Source organism: Sus scrofa, chromosome 2, assembly GCF_000003025.6.
Source record: "Sus scrofa isolate TJ Tabasco breed Duroc chromosome 2, Sscrofa11.1, whole genome shotgun sequence".
NCBI classification, from domain to species: Eukaryota; Metazoa; Chordata; class Mammalia; order Artiodactyla; family Suidae; genus Sus; species Sus scrofa.
The window spans coordinates 151,095,801-151,113,808 of NC_010444.4; the positions used below are offsets into that span (position 1 = coordinate 151,095,801).

The 18,008-nt window shown below is 67.1% G+C and overlaps 2 protein-coding genes across 7 annotated transcripts in view; one reads left to right on the forward strand and one right to left on the reverse strand.

Annotated features, from left to right (window-relative positions):
* Positions 1-6,227, forward strand: part of HMGXB3 (HMG-box containing 3) — a 73,252-nt gene extending 67,025 nt beyond the window's left edge. For all 4 annotated transcript variants that reach the window (XM_021085011.1, XM_021085012.1, XM_021085009.1 and 1 more), the window contains exons 16-20: positions 638-857; positions 2,226-2,359; positions 3,054-3,170; positions 4,423-4,632; positions 5,133-6,227. In XM_021085011.1, coding sequence (XP_020940670.1) covers positions 638-857; positions 2,226-2,359; positions 3,054-3,170; positions 4,423-4,632; positions 5,133-5,612 — 1,161 coding nt within the window. In that variant the 3' untranslated portion in view covers positions 5,613-6,227. The remainder of the gene's footprint in view (positions 1-637; positions 858-2,225; positions 2,360-3,053; positions 3,171-4,422; positions 4,633-5,132) is intronic.
* CSF1R (colony stimulating factor 1 receptor) overlaps positions 6,338-18,008 on the reverse strand; it is a 28,174-nt gene continuing 16,503 nt past the window's right edge. For 2 of the 3 annotated variants that reach the window (XM_003124100.6, XM_013995332.2), the window contains 12 exons: positions 16,983-17,098; positions 11,945-12,071; positions 11,741-11,845; positions 11,256-11,366; positions 10,480-10,642; positions 10,042-10,133; positions 9,874-9,971; positions 9,243-9,365; positions 9,053-9,164; positions 7,988-8,087; positions 7,273-7,381; positions 6,338-7,177 (listed from right to left, as the gene is read on the reverse strand). In XM_003124100.6, coding sequence (XP_003124148.5) covers positions 7,040-7,177; positions 7,273-7,381; positions 7,988-8,087; positions 9,053-9,164; positions 9,243-9,365; positions 9,874-9,971; positions 10,042-10,133; positions 10,480-10,642; positions 11,256-11,366; positions 11,741-11,845; positions 11,945-12,071; positions 16,983-17,098 — 1,394 coding nt within the window. In that variant the 3' untranslated portion in view covers positions 6,338-7,039. The remainder of the gene's footprint in view (positions 7,178-7,272; positions 7,382-7,987; positions 8,088-9,052; positions 9,165-9,242; positions 9,366-9,873; positions 9,972-10,041; positions 10,134-10,479; positions 10,643-11,255; positions 11,367-11,740; positions 11,846-11,944; positions 12,072-16,982; positions 17,099-18,008) is intronic. The other variant, XM_021085015.1, reaches the window with a different exon arrangement.

The window sequence follows — 18,008 nt, forward strand, 5'->3', positions numbered from 1 at the left end:
GGGTCCTCGGGTCTCCTTGTGCCCCAGGATCCGCCTCGCGGAGGAAGGCGGGCGACTGGCTGAGGCGACAGGGTCAGGGGCTCGCTCCCAGGACCCAGTGGGAGGGCCTGCAGAGGAGCCGTGAGCAGCACTGCTCGGTGGGGGAGGACGGCCGCTCAGGGCCAGGGATGGCCGCGTGCTCGCCGGCTCTGAGAGCCGCTTCTGGAGGGGTGAGGGTCACCCGCGCCAGGCAGGCGGGGAGCGTGCCACCAGACTGGACCCCGGGGAGCCCCAGCCAGGCCGAGGGATCAGGGCTCGGGCTTTGGAACCTGGGCTTGGCTGACATTCTTGCTCTGGCCTCACTCCGGTGGTCTCGGCTCAGGCACCCTTGGGCCTGTAGGCGGGTGGTTGATGAGCCGGCGTCTGGCGCGTGTGGGGCAGGCCGTGGCCGTAGCTGCCCTTTCCCGGGCGGAAGGCGTAGGTCAGGAGGGACGCGGGTCCTGGGGAAGCTGCGGCCGAGGGAGGAAGGGCCGCGGTCCAGGAGCAGGCGCTGCGGGCTTAGGTGCTGGGACGCGCAGCCCGCGGCCGGAGGCCCTTCCGTGTGCTGCTCTTGCTGTGCAGCTCTTACAGCTGGGCCTTTGGCGTCCTGCCCTTTCAGTTCACCTGGCCCGAGTTCCTGGCCTCCAGCGAGGTGAACGTGGAGGACTTCTGGGCCACGATGGAGACGGAAGTGATCGAGCAGGTGGCCTTCCCCGCCAGCATCCCCATCACCAAGTTCGATGCCTCCGTCGTCGCGCCCTTCTTCCCGCCGCTCATGAGAGGGGCTGTGGTCGTCAACACCGAGAAAGACAAGAACCTGGACGTGCCCCCGGCACCCGGTAAGGCCGCCGGCCGCTGCCTGGCATCGGGCAGGGCTCCCTCAAGTCTGGAATGTCGTCCGGCGCAGACGGTTGGAGGGTCTTTCTGGAAAGATAATGACGAGCTGTGACCAGCCCCCCCGGAGGTGAAGGTGGTGTGCAGGGTTTTGGAGAGCTGCCAGCACCCTGTATGGGACCAGCCCCCCGCCCCCGACAGCCCCCCCGGGGTGCCTGCCGCTGAAAAGGCTGATGTCAGGCTCCGGTCGCAGAGTGTCTCGCTCCGGGGGGCGGGGGGGCGGGACAGCTCTGCCCCCTGCACACGTCTGCAGGCGCTTTTGCACACGCTCCCTGTGCTCTTGTGTCGAGAAGCCCTGGGCTCGCCGGTGTCTGACCCTTGGATTGGATTCCGGGCTCTGCCGCTTCGTAGCTCCCCGGCCTCGACCGCGTCCCCTTGTTGCCCAGGCCTGCGTGGCTCCCCCACTGGCTGGCCGTGAAGATGAAGCGAGTAGGTTCTACCGCAGGGCCCCGCGTGCTGCCCGCAGAAGCAGGCCCGTGTGTGTGTCTGCAGCAGCACCTTGCAGAAGCGAGTGGGTGCTTCTCTTGGCGAATGCAGCCCGATTTCCTATTTGACCTCATTTAAAGTCCTGGACGCGACCTGCTGAATTGACTTTGGCATCTCTGATGTGTGTGGTCCACTGGTTCCCGAACAGTGGCTGAGGTCAGACACGGGGGATCCCGCCTCACGTCCACGGCCTCAAGGCCCAGGGTGTTTGGTGCTTGTTTTGAAGCCCCTGCGTGGTTGTGTTGAGAAGCAGGTTCGGGGGCATCGCATGAAAGAGCCTTTTATTTATTTATTTTTTTGTCTCTTTGCCTTTTCTGGGGCTGCTTCCGCGGCACATGGAGGTTCCCAGGCCAGGGGTCGAATCGGAGCTGTAGCCGCCGACCTACGCCAGAGCCACAGCAATGCGGGATTAAGCCGCGTCTGCGACCTACACCCCAGCTCCCGGCCACGCCAGATCCTTAACCCGCTGAGCAAGGCCAGGGACCCAACCCGCCACCTCACGGTTCCTCGTCGGATTCGTTGACCACCGCGCCACGACGGGAACTCCCGAGGAGCATTTTTTCAACGAGAGCTGCTGCTCTCCTTGGTTGCGCGGTCTCGTTAGGCCGCAAGCTCTGGCTTCTGAACACCTCACCAGCTCTGGGGGTCTGGGCAAGGGCGCTCCGCTGGTGGCGCCCGTTGACGTTCACGGGCGGAAGAGACTCCACATCCCTGCGCCCTGCCTCGAGTCCACCGGCCCCGGCCCCCAGGGCGGTGCTCGGCTGTAGCCCGGCCCTCGACCCCGTCCTCGTGCCGAAGGCGGCCCTCTAACCCACCGTCGCTTGCAGGCAATGGCAGCGCCTTGGTGCGGCTGCTCCAGGAGGGCGCCTGCAAGCTCGAGGAGCTGAGCTCCTACAGCGAGGAGGAGCTGCGGCGCCTGCTGAGGCAGTGTGGGATCCCCTTCGCCGCCGAGGACTCCAAGGTGGGTCTCAGGCGGTGCTGGGGGCAGGGGCCTGGGGCCAGGCTGGTGGGCGGTGTTGCTGGGCAGGAATATGAACCCCCGTGACCCCCGCCTGGGTTGGACCCAGGGTGCTGGGGGCAGGGCAGCCGGGCAGGTGGCAGCAGCCAGGTGGCGACGGGCACGTGAGGGCTGCCTCCCCTCAGCCCCTTCCTCCACTGAAGGCAGTGGGTCCAGACGCAGCCACGGGAATCCAGGCTTGCCCGCCGAGTGTGTGTGGCCTTGGATAAGCTGCCTGACAGTTCCGGCCTGGTTTTCCTTCCTTGCAAAGTGGAAAATACCAAAATCCCAACCTTAGGAAGTTTACGGTATCTGGTTGTCACCCGTCCAGGCTCTTAGAGAAAAGTGCTGTGGCACGAGCGCAGAGACACATGCATGTGCGCACGTGTGCGTCACCCGTGCCTTGTGCACGTCCGTGCATCCTAATGTGCTCTTGAAACGCCTGTGCCCCAAGTTTATGCCCGGTTATTGGCTCCTCTCTGACACCTGCCCTGCCCCGTGCAGAGTAGGAAGAGCCTGGTAGCTCGTCCAGTCTGACTGGCTTCTGTCTGTGACCTGGCCATCCTCAAGGCCACCGCAGCCCACCCTGGCCTTCACGGTTTGCCCCTTGGCCGTGAGTGGGCACTTGGGGTTGCTCAGGCTTGTGCTCCCGCTCCAGGACCAGCTCTGCCTTTCCCTGTTGGCTCTCTACGAATCTGTTCAGAATGGAGCCAGACCTCGACAGCCCCCGCCTCACCTCACAGGGGGTAAGATCTACAAGGTGTGCCCCCATCAGGTAAGCGGGCGACGCCCAGGGGCTTGGCGGTCCCTGGCTCTGGTCGGGTGACCCGCACAGAGGAGCTGGAGGGTCCAGCTCGTTCCGCAGCCGGCGCTTGGGCCGCCGGGCAGCTGGGGACGAGCTCCTTAGGGGCCCGTGCCCTCCCCCGGTGGGCGGGGAGGGGCCTGAGCGGTCCGCGGTGACCCTCGGCCGTCCGCCCGCCCTGCCTCCTCCGCGGTCGGCACGGAGGGAGCAATGCCGAGGTCGCTCCTCTCCTTGAGAAGGGACGTCCCCGTGGCTCGTGGCAGCCGCTCTAGACAAGGACCAGAGCCGGAAATCGCAGAGAGGGGCCTGCTGGCCGTGGGGGCAGAGCCAGAGGAGGCCGGGAGCCCCGTGGGGACGGGGGAAGGGCTGCGACCGCGCTGCCCTGAGCCGGCGGGGGCAGGAGGTGGCCGGGTTTGGGTTTCAAGGTGGTTCGTGAGGAGGGCGCCCTGGGAGGCTGGTGCCTGTGTGACAGCCAGGCCCACCCTGGAAGCGCCGGGTGGAAGCCCCTGGCCAGCTCCTCGGTGGGGGCGGTGGCCTCGCCGAGCCTCCAGTTCAGGGAGTGGGCAGGGACTGGCCGTCAGGGTTCACAAGAGCTGCGTCTGAGGATGGTGCTGACGCCGCCCCTGGACCCAGAGCCTGCCCCAGGCACGGCGGTCACGGCCGGCTCCGGATCCGGCTCCTGAGCAGCCCGGGAGCACGCGGGACGGGAGCCAGGTCTCAGGGCTGTGACGGGACGGCGGTGATGACTGGGGCGAACACCGGGCGGCAGGCTGTAAGGAGGAGGGGAGGCAGAGCTGTCCAGTGGGCACAGCTGCCCGGCAGCCGCACGGCACGGGGGACGCTGCCAGCAGAGGTGTAGCCTGCATCGGGGTGCCATCTGGAGGGCACAGCAGGGTGGGTCGCAGCAGGGTGGGTGGGGAGCTGCTCAGCTCTGCCTTCAGCTTGGGGTGGCCCAGGATCCTCCAATTTTCACCGGCTCCTCTTTACTGTCTGTGCCATGCGCCACGGGGCCGCTGGACCGCAGATGGCCGGCTGCTTTGGGGGTGGCGGGGGTCTTTCAGCCCCCCTCGGGGCTCAGGCAGGAGTGAGCTGGTGACTTGGCTGAGGGACAGCAGCAGGCGGTGCCTGACGTGCCGGGTTCTGGCACGGCTGGCAGAGCGGGTGGGGTCGGCTCCGTCTGTGTGCACGTGGCCTCCCAGCCCGCACTGTGCCGTCTCCCCACCAGGTGGTCTGCGGCTCCAAGTGCCTCGTGCGGGGCGAGAGCGCCCTCGACCACGTGGACCTGCTCGTCTCCTCCCGCCACTGGCCTCCCGTGTACGTGGTGGACATGGCCACACCCGTGGCCCTGTGTGCCGACCTCTGCTACCCCGAGCTGACCAGCCAGATGTGGGGGAGGAACCAGGGCTGCTTCTCCAACCCCACGGAGCCGCCTGTGGTGAGTTCCCTTCTCGGGTCCTGGGATCCCGCAAGGCCACCGCGCCTCCCCCGGCCCTCGGTGAGGCCTCGGGGACCCGTCTGGCATCTTTCTCTGCGCCAGTGTCTTGTCTGCGTGCTGGAGCCAGCAGCTCCTCCGCGTGTTCCCTGACCGTCCCTCCTGGGCGGGAGGCCGCCGCACGTCGCTTCGTTGCCCGGGGTGGCTTGGGCTCAAAGGGGTCGCCTTGCAGAGCAGCCTGGAAGATGGCCCCTTTGGGGCCCTGCTCAGGGACCTGCTCAGAGCCCAGGCCAGCCCTGTCTGGGATGGAGGTGGCTGGGGCCTGGGGTGTTCCTGGAGCTGGAGGCACAGTGGCCTAGGAAGTGCTGACCTTCTGACCCTCTCCTCTTGCCCAGCGGGGACGCTCATGCCCTGAGGGGCAGTGCGCCTGTGCCGTGTCGCCCACCACGCAGCCTCTGCCTCAGTCATGCCCGGAGTCACGGTGGCTTGTCATCTCCTTCCAGAGCGTGTCCTGCCCAGAGCTCTTGGACCAGCATTACTCGGTGGACGTGACAGAGGCCGAGCCCTCGGTCCAGCACCCGGTCACCAAGAGCGCCACGCGGCGCATCGTCCACGCGGGCACGCAGCCCAGCGCCGGCGACCCCAGCGCAGGGCACCACTCCCTGGGCCTGTGTCCGGAGCTGGCGCCCTACGCGGCGCTCGTGGCCTCCCTCGCGGACAGCAGGCCCAGCAGCGCCCGCCAGCGGCCCATCGCCTTCGACAACGCCACCCACTATTACCTCTACAACCGCCTGCTGGACTTCCTCACCAGCCGCGAGATCGTCAACCGGCAGATCCACGACGTGGTGCAGGGCTGCCAGCCGGGCGAGGTGGTCATCCGCGACACCCTCTACCGCCTGGGGGTGGCGCAGATCAAGACCGAGACGGACGCGGACGTGGACGCGGAGGACGCGGACGTGGCCGCAGCCGCAGCCGCAGAGTAAGCCAGGCTCCCGCCCAGGGACCACACCATCTCTCAAGCCATAGCAGGGCCCCTGCCGAGGCAGATCCGTCCCAGGGACCGGCCTGCACTCCTGGGACCGACCAAAGAGCTGCCGTGCGCTGAGCCCAGGGAGGGTCCCCGCCTTCTGGGGGCGGGAGGGGCGCAGGATCCTCCTCGCGAGCCCCGGGTGACCTGCCACGGGGCAGGGAGACCCAGAGAAGCTGCCCCGGCTGCCCCCCCCCCCGGGACTTGGGGTTCCTCAGGGGTCCCTCCTGTATGCACACGGGGGGCGGGGGGGCTGCGCAGCTGCTCCCTCCAGGTCTGTCCCTGTGCCCGAGCTTTGGGGAGAGGACCCCTCCGGGCCCTGCCGCCACGGCTCACGTCCTCTCTGGCCCCGGGCCCTCACCGCCGCGGGGATGTGGTCGGTGAGCGCGACCTGAGCTGGCGGCAGAAGGAAACTTCCCTTCCGTGAAGGGGCAGCAGCCAGGGCCGCGAGGGAGCAGCAGGCTGGGCTCGGGGGCCGGGGGCCGGGGCCGAGCCGTGTAACTTATTGAGAGGAGTGGGGGGTTGTGTCCCTCCCTCCCCCACCCGCCGGAATAAAGGTGATTCAATCACATGGTTTGGATGAGCGCGAGTCAGCGCCCGCCTCGTCGCCCTGGTGGAGGAGGGATGGAGGGGGGTCCCGGGCCCCGAGGGCCCCCAGCGGCGCCAAGAACCAGAGGCCGGTGTGTTAATACTGCTGTTTAATGCTGACAGGACAACCTACAGCGTGACTGTTAGTGAGGCAGCGGCACCCGGGGGCCTGTGTGCTTGGTGTGGCCAGCCACACGGGGCCCCGCCGGCCGGCTCAGGACAGGGGGCCGGGCGGGACACTCAGGATTGGCACTGCCGCCTGGCTCATGGCAGCGGGAGCAGCCCACGCATGGAGGAGGGGCTGCGGGCAGGAGGTCAGAGGCCGCCAGGACGATGCGATTCTTCCAGACGAGCCGCCCTGCACACCAGTCTGCTCCCACGCGGCAGGTGTCCCCCTCTGCCAGGGCCCCAGGGGCCGTGCTTTCCTCTCCGTGTGTGTGGGCAGCTCCTGGGAGCTCGGAGGCACAGACCCAGTCCCTTGCCGTGGACACGGGAGAGGGGGTGCTTCCTGAAGGCGGGGACAGGCTCAGCGGGAGCTGGGTGCGCTCCCAGTTAGTATAGCAAACGCGAGGCCCAGCACTGAAAAGTGGGGGGGTGGGGGCAGGGGTGGGGAGGCTCGGCCCCAGCCCCTGACTGGCAGTGACGGCCCAGGTCCTGGAAGTGGGGTCCCCCGACCTCCTGGACCCCACATTCCTGAGTTTCGGGAGCTGGGCCAGGCTGTTGAGTGAAAGGCCCAGGGCAGAGTCTGTGCTCTGCCCATGGTAACCCGTCCAGGGAGGAGGGTAGGCCACCCCCTCAGCAGAACTGGTAGGTGTTGGGTTGCAGCAGGGGCTGGGCCGCATCCCCCTGCTCGCAGCAGGCCAGGTGCTCGCCGGAGCTCCCCTCCTCGGGCTCGCTGCTGCTGCTGCTGCTGCTCGGCAGGTTGCTGTAGTCCTGGGGGCGCGGGGGCGGGGGTCATCCAGATGGACGCGCCCCAGCCCAGCCTGCTGCATGCAGCCAGCCGCCCAGCCTGCGCCGCCCGCACTCACCCGCGCTCTCTGGTCGCCGTGGCTCTGCTCCTGAAGGAGGGAGCAGATCTGCTGGAAGGTGGGTCTGCGCGTCGGCTCCAGGGCCCAGCAGGCCTGCATGATGCTGTATCTGAGAAGGGACAGCAGCCGGTTACCCGTCTGGGCCGCTCTGCCTGCACGTGTGAGTGCAGTCCTGCCCGGCAGAGGCCCCGCGACGGAGTCCAGAGGGCGCTTCGTCCAGGACCAGCACCCAGTCCCCAGGCACCCGGGGGGGAGGGCGTGCCGTCGGGCAGAAGGAAGGGCCTCAGAACTGAGCAGAAGGAAGGGCCTCAGAGGTGCTGCCGGGCGCGCGCTCCCAGGCAAAGAAGGGGCAGGCCTGCTGCCTGCAGCTGTGAGAGGCAGGCTGGGAGGTGGAGGTGGTGGGCACGAGGGCTAAAGGGGCTGAGGAGGTGGCAGAGGGGGCAGGCGTGGGGAGACGGGCCAGCGAGCCCACGGAGGGGCTGTGCTGCGAGCCAGTGAGTGGCTCGTGGTGTCGGCCGGCGTGAAGCGGCGAAGAGGCCCCGGGGGCCGGGTGGCTGGGAGGCTGGCCAACAGCACAGCCAGGACGGAAGACGAGAGGGGCCTGCCTTGAGGTCCGAGCGTCAGTCTGCGTTAAACGTCCACCCGCCGCGATGGGCAGCCCCTGTGACCAGCCCTCCGGGCGCCTGTGCCCTGCTCCCCGCGCTGCGTCACGTACATGTTCTTGGGGGCGAACGCAGGCTGGGCCATCTGGTACCCGTCCTTCACCAGCTTGTAGAACTTGCTGTTCACCAGGATGCCAGGGTAGGGGTTCAGCCCTGCAGAGGCCAAGGTCGTGAGGAGAGCTTGCTCGGTGCTCTCACCGTCACCTCCCGCACACGCACCCTGGCCGGCCTGGGGGTGCAGGGTGCCCGCTGGGCTGCGGTGGCAGCAGCAGCTCCTCCTAATGGTGCTTCCTGTCTGCCCGGCTCCGCGCAGGGCTTGGGCTTCTCGGACCATGAGGGCCTTCACCCAGAACACATCGCCCCCCAAGAGGCCAGCCCACGCTTTGCAAGAGGAGCCTCGGGGAGGAGGACAGGCGCCCGGGTGCCTCTGCCTCCTGGTGCCCCAGGAACGGGAGCTGCATCAAGGGCACGGCCTTTCTGACGAGGGGAAGCTGCGCTTCCAGGAGGCAGCAACTGCGCCGCCAGCAGGCCGAGGGGTGGGGGGGTGGGAGGAAGCGCCCTGGGGGCCCAGCCCGTCTGTCTCTTCACACCCACCAGCCCTTTCTCTGCCTTGACCACCAAGCATCCTTTTTAAAAACAGAAACAAGAAACGGCCACACCTGCAGCGTAGGCAGATTCCCAAGCCAGGGATTCAATCTGAGCCACCACCTCTGCACCATCGAATTCTTTAACCTACCCCACCAGGCTGGGGGTCAGACCCACTCCTCCAGAGATGGGTCTGCCTCAGTTGGATTCTTTTGTGTCATTTTAGGGCCGCACGCACGGCATGTGGAGGTTCCCAGGCTAGGGGTCAAATCAGAGCTGCAGCTGCCGGCCTCCACCACAGTCACGGCAACGCTGGATTCCTAACCCACCTGAGCGAGGCCAGGGATCGAACCCACGGCCTCACGGTTCCTAGTCAGATTCCTTCCCTCGGCGCCACAACAGCCACTCCCTCAGTCGGGTTCTAACCCCCCAGGCCTCCACGGGAAGGCCCGAGCTCCCTGGACTAGGCTCCTCCACGCAGTACCCGACACCAGGGGGCCACACACCACCCCAGCCCCGGCGCAGCCGCTCACCCAGCGAGAAGATCTCCCAGAGCAGGATGCCGTAGGACCAGACGTCACTCTGCACCGTGTAGACGCAGTCGAAGATGCTCTCGGGGGCCATCCACTTCACAGGCAGGCGGGCCTGGCACAGGAGGCCCGGTCACCTCGGACCCGGACTCGGCCCCGCGCCCCGCCCCCGCCCGGCCGTGCCGGCACTCACGTTGCCCTTGACAATGTAGTTGGAGTCGTTCATGATGTCCCTTGCCAGACCAAAGTCCCCAATCTTGGCCACGTGGCCGCTGGTCAGCAGCACATTCCGGGCTGCCACGTCCCGGTGGATGCACTGGGGGGTGCTGTGGGGTTAGTCGCGGGCCTCCCCCAGCCCCAAGCCCGAGGTGCAGGGGGCGCAGGAGCCTGGGGTCCTTGGTGAGGGCATGGGCGTCTGTTCTGCCCCTGTGCCCGGGCCCCCGGGCCCCCGGCCCCACCGTCTCCCAGGACCAGGCCCCAGAAAATAGGTGCTTGGACCCAGAAACAGCCCTGATGCTCCGAGCAGGGCCCGGCTGTGCCAGGCCTTTGGCTAAGTCTGCACAGGCGGTAGCCCTGTCTCACGCTTGCGCCTCTGGGATGGTGCCAGGTCGATGGGGGTAGAAACCCAGGCTCGGAGAAGTTGAGCTGCTGCTCAGTCCCACGGCAAGTGGCCAAACCCGTGTGCAAGCCCTGGACGCCCGGCACTGTGTCTGAGAGGACAGCTGCTTTTCCCACGTGCCCCTTCCTCCCGTGTCCAGCCTGAGGGCGCTCCGCTGCCCCTGCCCCTCGGGTGACCTAAGTGGAGGGTCCCGTTTCTGACTCACGTTCTTGGAAGCGAGGAAGGCCATGCCCTGGGCCACCTGGCTCGAGAAGCGGAGCAGGTCGCACAGCTCCAGCGGCCGTCCGTCCTCCTTGTCCAGGTCTGGGGAGGGGGTGTGTGTCAGGGCAGTCCCCCCCCAGCCCCCTCACTCCCCGGGCCAGCCCCTCCTCACCTTGCTCAGAGAACGAGTCGTTGGAAGACGACGTGGAGACGGGCCTCATCTCCACGTAGGCGTCCACACCCTGGCTGGAGAAGCCGCTGTCCCTGCACGGAAGAGCCATCAGTGCCCCGCCTGGCGCAGGGAAGGACGGGGCCTTAGGAGGGGCCCCGGCTACAGCGACGCGTCCATTAACGCCCCTCTCCGCCAGGCCACGAGCTGCCCGTCCTTGTGCTCAGTACTCTCCAGACAGGAGGGACCCAGGTATTTGTTGGATGATGGGAATAAGCACAAGAACTAAGCTGCTGGGATGCTGTGGTGGCCGCTCCCACGACGCAGGTGGGACGGACAGTGAGGGCCACCGGGCCACTCGGCCCCGCGCCGCCTCTGGGGACGGACCTCGGGGCCCCCCTCCCAGGCCTGGCCTCCTTCCCCCCTTTGCGGGGACCTCACCTGCGGGTGTATTTCTTTTCCAAGGGGATGTTTTTGTAGCCGGGGCCTGGCTCGGGGCTCTGGCCTGGGTTCAGGCCGGGTCCCAGCATGGCCTCTGCCTTCCTTCGCAGGAAGTTGAGCAGGTCCCCGTAGCAGCAGTACTCGGTGATGACCAGGACAGGGCCTAGGGCAGCCGAGAGCGCGGCGTCAGGGCCCTGCCAGCCCGCCACCCCGAGGCCCGTGGACCAGGGCCGTGGGCGGGGGCGAGACGTCCCGGATGAGGACGCGGGCGCTCTGGGTCCTCCTCCTGCCCCTGGGCCGCCCTCTCTGCTCCCTGGGCCTCAGCGACCCCACCCGGCTAAAGCAGAGCCATCTCCCAGACACGGGAGCTGAAGGAGTCTGTCTGCAGAGAAAGTCGAGGGCAGCTCCACAGAGGCGCGGGCTGCTCCCGGGGACGAGAGGGGGCGGCCTGGGAGCCCCGGGGGCCCCGGACACTCCTGTGGACCCTGCGGCGGATGGCCCACCCTCTGGGGGCTTCCCTGCAAACCCATGGCCCGACTCCCTGGGGCAGGACCCAGGGGCCTGCACGCCGGTCTCCTTTTCCAGGCGGTTCTGAGGCCCACGGACCAGAGCTCCAAACGGCCTGGCACCCGGAAGCGGCTGCGGCCCAGTCCGGGCATCCGGCCTGCACCCTGAGGGACACTGAGGCAGGGAGCCTACCTTGCCTTGGCGGGGCGGGGGACGGGAGGTGGCCGTGGGGCCCCAAGCGCACGGGCCCCACTGCGGCCGGGCCTCACCTCCGTGGGTACAGGCGCCCAGCAGGTTGACCGTGTTCTCGTGCGGGCCCAGGTGACTCATGATCTTCAGCTCCGACATGAGGGCCTCCTTCTCGTCAGCGTGGGCCGTGGCTGCGGGGGCCGCAGGTGCCGGGACAGAGAGCGGGCGGGATGCAGAGCGCCGCACACACGTCGGGGATGCGGCGGGGCCAGAGCCCCCAGGCAGTCAGGCCGAGGGAGGCAGGAGGAACGAGGACCGAGAGAGGAGAGCGGGCCCGTCACTGAGCTGGTCCTGGGTGCGAGAGGCCGAGCTGCGGCCAGGCCCGAGCCCAGGAGGGCCTCTGTGCGCCCAGCAGCAGTTAGAGGCAGGCTGCAGCTCAGAGGCGAAGCTGAGAGCCCGCACCCCAGTCCCGGGCTCTGACGGGCTGGAAACGTGGGAGATGCGCTGAGCCATGGAGCCGGCCCGCCCAGGCGGCTGCCCCCCCCCCAGCCCCAAGGATGCTCACACTTCAGCATCTTCACAGCCACCTTCAGGACAGCGTCTTCCTGGCCCAGACCGAAGGCTGTGGCCTCCACCACCTTCCCGAAGGCGCCGGCTCCCAGCGTCTTACCTGCCACACAGCCTCCTTAGGTCCCTGGGGGCCAGAGGCTCCCTGCTGCCCACGCCGACCCGGGGCCAGGGCAGGGTGGAGGCCGAGACCCCCGCTCACCGAACTGCAGCTTGTTCCGGGGGAACTCCCACTTCTCGCTGTAGGGCAGCTGCGTGGGGTCGATGAACGTGTAGCTGTTGCCCGCGAAGCTCTCGATGATCTTCCAGCGCACCTGGTACTTGGGCTTCTGTAGAGGGCAGGGGAGATGCTGGGCCTGACCCCTGACCCCAGACCCCGGGGGCAGGCGGGAGGCGAGGCCTGCTGGCCCATCTGGGACCGCCCCTCCTCCAAGCCTGTCTCCCTGCCTGTTTTTGAGCCACAGGGGACCCGCTCTGGGGGCCTGGGCAGCCCTGCAACCGGGTGGTGCCTCAGCTGGGAGGAGGGTGGAGCTGCAGCGTCCTCCTGAGCCCCCTGCCCAGCATTATGAGTTTACCGTTAGAGCTGGTTCGACGCAAGGAAATCCACCGCGCCAGCCCCCTCTGCGCCCGGTAGTGCTAAGTACATTCCCACCGCTGAACAGCCAGACACGCTCCATCCTGGAAACCAAACTCTGTGCTCACTCGACGACTGCCCCCGCCCCCCACCCCGAGCCAGGCATCTGCCTGTCTGGCACCTTATGTCACTGGACTCACGCAGGACCTTTCCTGGGGGACTTAGTCACTTAGCACGACGTCCCAAGGTTCATCCATGCTGTTCCGGGTGTCAGCAGTTTCTTTTTATCTTTCTTTTAGGGCTGCACCCATGGCATATGGAGGTTCCCAGGCTAGGGGGCCACACAGAGCTGCAGCTGCCGGCCTACAGCACAGCCACACTGGATCCTGAACCCACTGAGCAAGGCCGGGGATTGAACCTGTGTCCTCATGGATACTAGTCGGGTTCATTACTGCTGAGCCACAACGGGAACTCCTCTTCCTTTTTAAGGCTGAATAATAGTGCCGTCCAAGCGTTTCACTGAGTACTTCAATTTGTTTCAGGCACCACTATTCAGAGTTGAACCAGTCTCTGGTCCCTGGAGTTTGTACTCTAGTGGCTAAGACACGCATTCAGCTCCAGCAAACCCCCTTGCAGGGAGCGTTTAAGTAGGGCCGGAGACAACAAAGCAGGCGAAGGAACAGAAAGCCCTGGAGACAACGGAGGAGAAGTCAGGGAGGCCCCGAGGAGGTGAGAGGGAGCTGGCCAGGGCCACGTGAGCATCAGGAAGGCAGCACAGGGGACGGGGCTTGGAGCTCGGAGGCGGGGAGGCCTGATGGGACCCGGGAGAGGGGCCTGAGGCTGAAATCAGCGAGTGGATTCTCTAGGGGCCGGGGGGTGGGTGGGTGGGGGTTGGAGGCTCGATGCAGGTGGGTGACCCCTCTGTCACAGGCCGCAGAGACCCTGAGCAAAAGGCAGTGAGCCTCCAGAGGCCCCGGTTCCACCCGGGCTCTGCTTGGGATCCCGCCAGCTGGCCGGGCTCAACCTGACCTGTGGGGGAGCGGCTGCCTCCCTCCTGCCCAGGGTGACAGCTGCATGGGGGCACTGTGCCAGGGGGGTGCCCTGGAGAAGTGCTGATGGCAGACAGAGTTTAGGTGGAAAGTGGAAGCGGGCCTGGGCGGTGGGGACACTGAGGCCTTGGAACTGAGTCCCACTCTCCTTCCGGTCAGTGCTGGAGCAGGAGCAGCAGCTGTGCTGTGCTCAGCAGCTGGGCTCCTTCGGGGGCAGCCGGCTCAGGCGGGGGCCAGTGCCAGCCCGTGGAGGAAAGGGGCCCGTGACTCAAGGCTCCGTGGGCTCAGAGAGGAGACGCCTGAGAGCCGCAGGGAGGAACTCCCAGACGGGCGTCTGGGGCAGAGACTGCAGGCAGACCTAAGGAAGACCTTTCGGGTTCTGATCGGGAGCGCGGACCGTGGGTGAACTGAGGACCCCGAGAGGCAGTTTCGGTGCAGAGTCGCAAATGGCAGAGGACCAGGAACCGCCCCAGCGTCAGCAGATTCAAGCCCTGCCTGTGGGGGCCTTCCCAGCCCCGGGGGGAGGCAGAGCCAGGAGGGAGCCCGGGACCTCTCCTGGCCACTTCCACGCCCAGGCGCCACCGCGGGGAAGGCTGTCGCCTGTCCTGCTCCCCACTTCTCTTTCCTCCGCCCCGCAGCTGGGCCTGGGGAGCAGCCCCCTCAGCCGGCCCCCAGCGCTGCAGGGAATCCTGGGCACCGGGAAGGAGAGCCTGCCGGGCTGGCGGGAAGCTCAGCTCTCAACCTCAGACCGCTACCTGGAGGAGAACGCACCTCCCCCTCGCCTGCCTCGGGCATCCTGGCCCCCCTTCCTGGCAGGCGGCTGCCAGCTCTGGCCTGAACAGCCTCTGCTCTGAAGGAGCCCCGGGGGCGGGCGGGCCGGGCTTCCCAACCGTGGTGGCAGAATCGGTAACGCCATCGGTGCGTGCCTCGGGGGCACTTCCCGTGAGCAGGCGCGGGGCCACACGCTCGGCGTGCGTCATCTCCCTCCGAGGCCACTTCCCCTCGGCGACCTGACCAGGGTGGCCGCGGGATCACCACAGCCCTGACTCCCCTCCAGGCTGGCGGCGCTGGGCGGGTGGGTGCTTTCTGTCTCGCGAGGGTGGAGAACGGACCAGTTCCCCTGGGAACCTGGGGGACCCTCTGATGCATCCCGGTACCCCAATCCCGGAGCTCAGTCCTACCCCAGAAGCCACGCCTCTGCAGTGGCCCCCGCCCTGTCCCCTTGGTCTCCTCCTCGTAGCTGCTGACTCCTACTTTTTTCTTTTCCCCGCCCCCCACTGCGGTCTCTGGGGCCCAGAAAGCCCATGACTCAGCCCGGAGGCAGAAACAACCCCCCCCCGGCCACCCCTCCCCCCAGTACCAGTGTCGGAGGCCCAAGGGGCCAAGCCTGAGGCAGGGCAGGCCCATCTGGACCCCTCCAGGTCTTGCCCCAGGGCTCCTGCTCTTGGCCTTGGGTGGGCCCAGGGGCCGGCCACACGTCCCACGTGGGCTAAGAGGTGACTGGGAGCTCCTGCACCTGCACCTGCTCCAGAAACAGCTGCACTGGGAGAGGGCAGGGTGTTCCCAGACCACGGCTGGCCCAGGGCGCCGGAGGGGGAACCAGACCCTTCTCAGGAATCTCGGCAGCCCTGGGAGGTGGTTCTGCAGGTACCTGGGAGGCACCTTTCCGTCCGTTTAGGGAAGAACTCTGCCCAGAGCTGCTCAGAGAAGGACCTGGCGGCCACGAGAGCGAGTGACATTGCTCCCTGGAGGGGGGCGACGGGGCCTGATGACCCACACTTTGGGGTCTGCCAGCCTCAGACACCCCTCTCATCCCAAGATGCACGCGCTACCTCGGCTTCCCCGGCCAGCTGCCTCCTGGGAGCAGGTGGGCAGCATCCGCCCCGAGCACCCTGTGCCCGGCCCCCTGCTAAGTCCCCGCCGCAGTTACCACACTGAGTCTTCAGGATGCCTGGGGGGCGGCTGTCATTGTCAACCCCGCTTCACAGACGGAGAAGGACAGGCTGACAGAGACCACGTCCCCTAGAGTCCCAGAGCCTGGCAACAAAGATTCAGACCCAGATCCATCCAACTCCCAGCCTGAGTCCTAAGCTAGACCATCAGGAGGCTCTCGGCGTGTCAGACGAGGAGGCTGTCAGGTCCTCGGTCCCGTGGGACAGGTCGGGGAAGTGGGGCCCAGAGAAGGCAGGGGTCAGCGAGGTGGCATGGCGAAGCAGGGACAGAGCTGTGCCCAGATCCCCACGGCCTGGACATGGGCCCAGGGCTCAGAGCTACTTCTGCTTGCTGGACACTGGCATGAGCACAGCAAGCTGACCCCATGGGCACCTGGGGACCCCCACACCCCAGGCGGCCGACCCCGTGGGCACCTGGGCACCCCTGTTTCCTGGGCTCTCAGTCCACTTCTCACGTGAAAACCCCAGGGCAGGTGTGGGGAAGGGGCCACCAGGTGGGTCCTTCCCTCCTGACTCATATCGCTCCCTTGTGCACACCCACCGGGCCTCCAGAATGGGGCCCAGCCCCTCAACCCGCCCCCACCTGCATCCGCTTCTGCGCATCAGGGTTCACGGCTCCCCACGCTGCTGTCCCCCGTAGACACCCTTGCCCTGAAGCACGTCTCCCCGTTTGCTGCTGCTCCGTCCTCCCAGGCCTGTCCTGCTCACGCGTGCCCCCTCCAAGCAGTCTTCCTCTGTGCCACCCAGAGAGACCCCCTCTGCTTCCGGCCTGGTGCTCTCAGAGCCCCATGGCAGCGGACGTGCTCTCCTGGGCAGGGAGGCCGTCAGGCTGGGTGGTGGGGCTGCGGGCTCTGGGGTACAAGACACCTGGAAGCCGTGGGCAGGTCCTTTGACCTTGCCAGGCCTGCTCCTCACTGTCAAATGCTGGTGCTCTAGGCGCCGCCTCCACATTGCTGGGGGCCTGAGAGAAGATGCTGCGCTATTCCTCCAAAGCCAGCCTCTGCCACTGACCAGCTGAGACAAGGGCAACTGTCTTGACCTCTCAGAACCTCGGCTTCCAATTCTGTAAAGGGGGCTTGGTGAAGGAGAGAACGTCCAAAAAATGCCCCTCAAATCGCTACAACTGAGCACGCGGATGGCAGGCAGGGCCCGAGGCAGCAGCGGGCAATAGCTTAGATTAATAACGATATTGAATAACGAACAGGACGATGGCGGGCGGGCCTTCCCTCCACCAGCTCCCCTGCCGCCTTCCCGAGAGACACAGGCCTGGCCCCGGGACCCCCTCTGGGCATCCCTGAAGCCCCCAGCTGGGACAGGATCCCACGTTCGCACGCTCCCAGACCCCCTGCTCTCCCCACGGCAGCGCCCCCCACCCCCGTGACCTGTGCCCTCCCTTTCAGGGTCATTCGATTAGCAAGGGCCTCCTGCACTACGCAGGGACCCCCCCCGCCCAGGGCAGAACCTCCAAGGCTCCCGGTCTGGGCTCCCTCGGCCACTCCCACTGGCATACAGCAGGCGCCCACCACAGAGCTGCTGGCCCGGTGCTGGGCTGATGGATCCAGGGCTCAGGTGGATCCATGCAGCCTGGTGGTGCTGCCCCAGGGTCTGGCTCCCTCGGGTACCTGGCCGTCCCCGCCCTGACCCCCTGCCGCCCCGCTGGCTCACCTGCTTGTACTTGTAAAGGAGCAGCAGGAGCAGCAGCAGCAGCAAGGCCATGATGGACACACAGGCCACCAGCACCGGGGTGAAGAGGGGTTCATCCGGCGAGTGCACCTGGGCTGCTGGAAGGGGCGAGGCAGAGAAGTGAGCCAGCAGTGGGCGCCCTGGGACCCGCCTGCCCCTACTGGGAACGGGCCAGTTGCCTAGAATACAGTAGGTGCCCAATAAAGTCTTGTTGACTGGACAATGTCCTCTCACCCGGAAGCCTGCAGACCCTTCCCAGCCAGGGGCCGGGGGAAACTGTCCCCTGCTCTGCTCCTGCCCAGCCGCATGGCCCCTGGGGCCGGGCAAGCCCCTCAGGTCACACAGTCCACCCCTGCGGGTGCAAGGAGCCCCCGCAGCAGCCTGGCCCGGGCTCAGCCGTGACCTGCAGGCCCCCCACCCCGAGTGTGGAGGTTCTCACCACTGGGGCCTCTGGCCAGCTGGGGCCGAAAGGCCTTCTAGAGATGAGACTGAGACCCGCCTCCCGAGCATTTCTTGCAGCTCCTGCCAGAGCCCTTCGTTCTTGCTTCTCTTTGCTTTTCGGAGCCACACCCACGGCATATGGAGGCTCCCGGGCTAGGGGTCGAATCGGAGCTGCAGCCGCCGGCCTACACCACAGCCACAGCCACAGCCACAGCCACGCGGGATCCGAGCCGCATCTGCGACCTACACCACAGCTCACGGCCACGCCGGATCCTTAACCCACTGAGCAAGGGCAGGGACTGAACCCGCGTCCTCATCACTGCCAAGCCACGGCGGGAGCTCCCGAGTGCTCTTTGGAACCCTTCTTAGGCCCTGAAAGCCACGCTCATGGCCCAGAGTCCCCTCTTCCCACATTAAGGGCCCCGGTCCCCTGGGTGGGTTTGGGAGGCCATGCGCTCCCTCCTGCGGCCCAGCTCAGCAGCGGGAGCCCGAGGCCCTACCCCACCTCTGCCCCCGGGAGGTGTGACGCCAAACCTGTGGCGTGTCCCTCAGCCCCAGGCCCGTGGT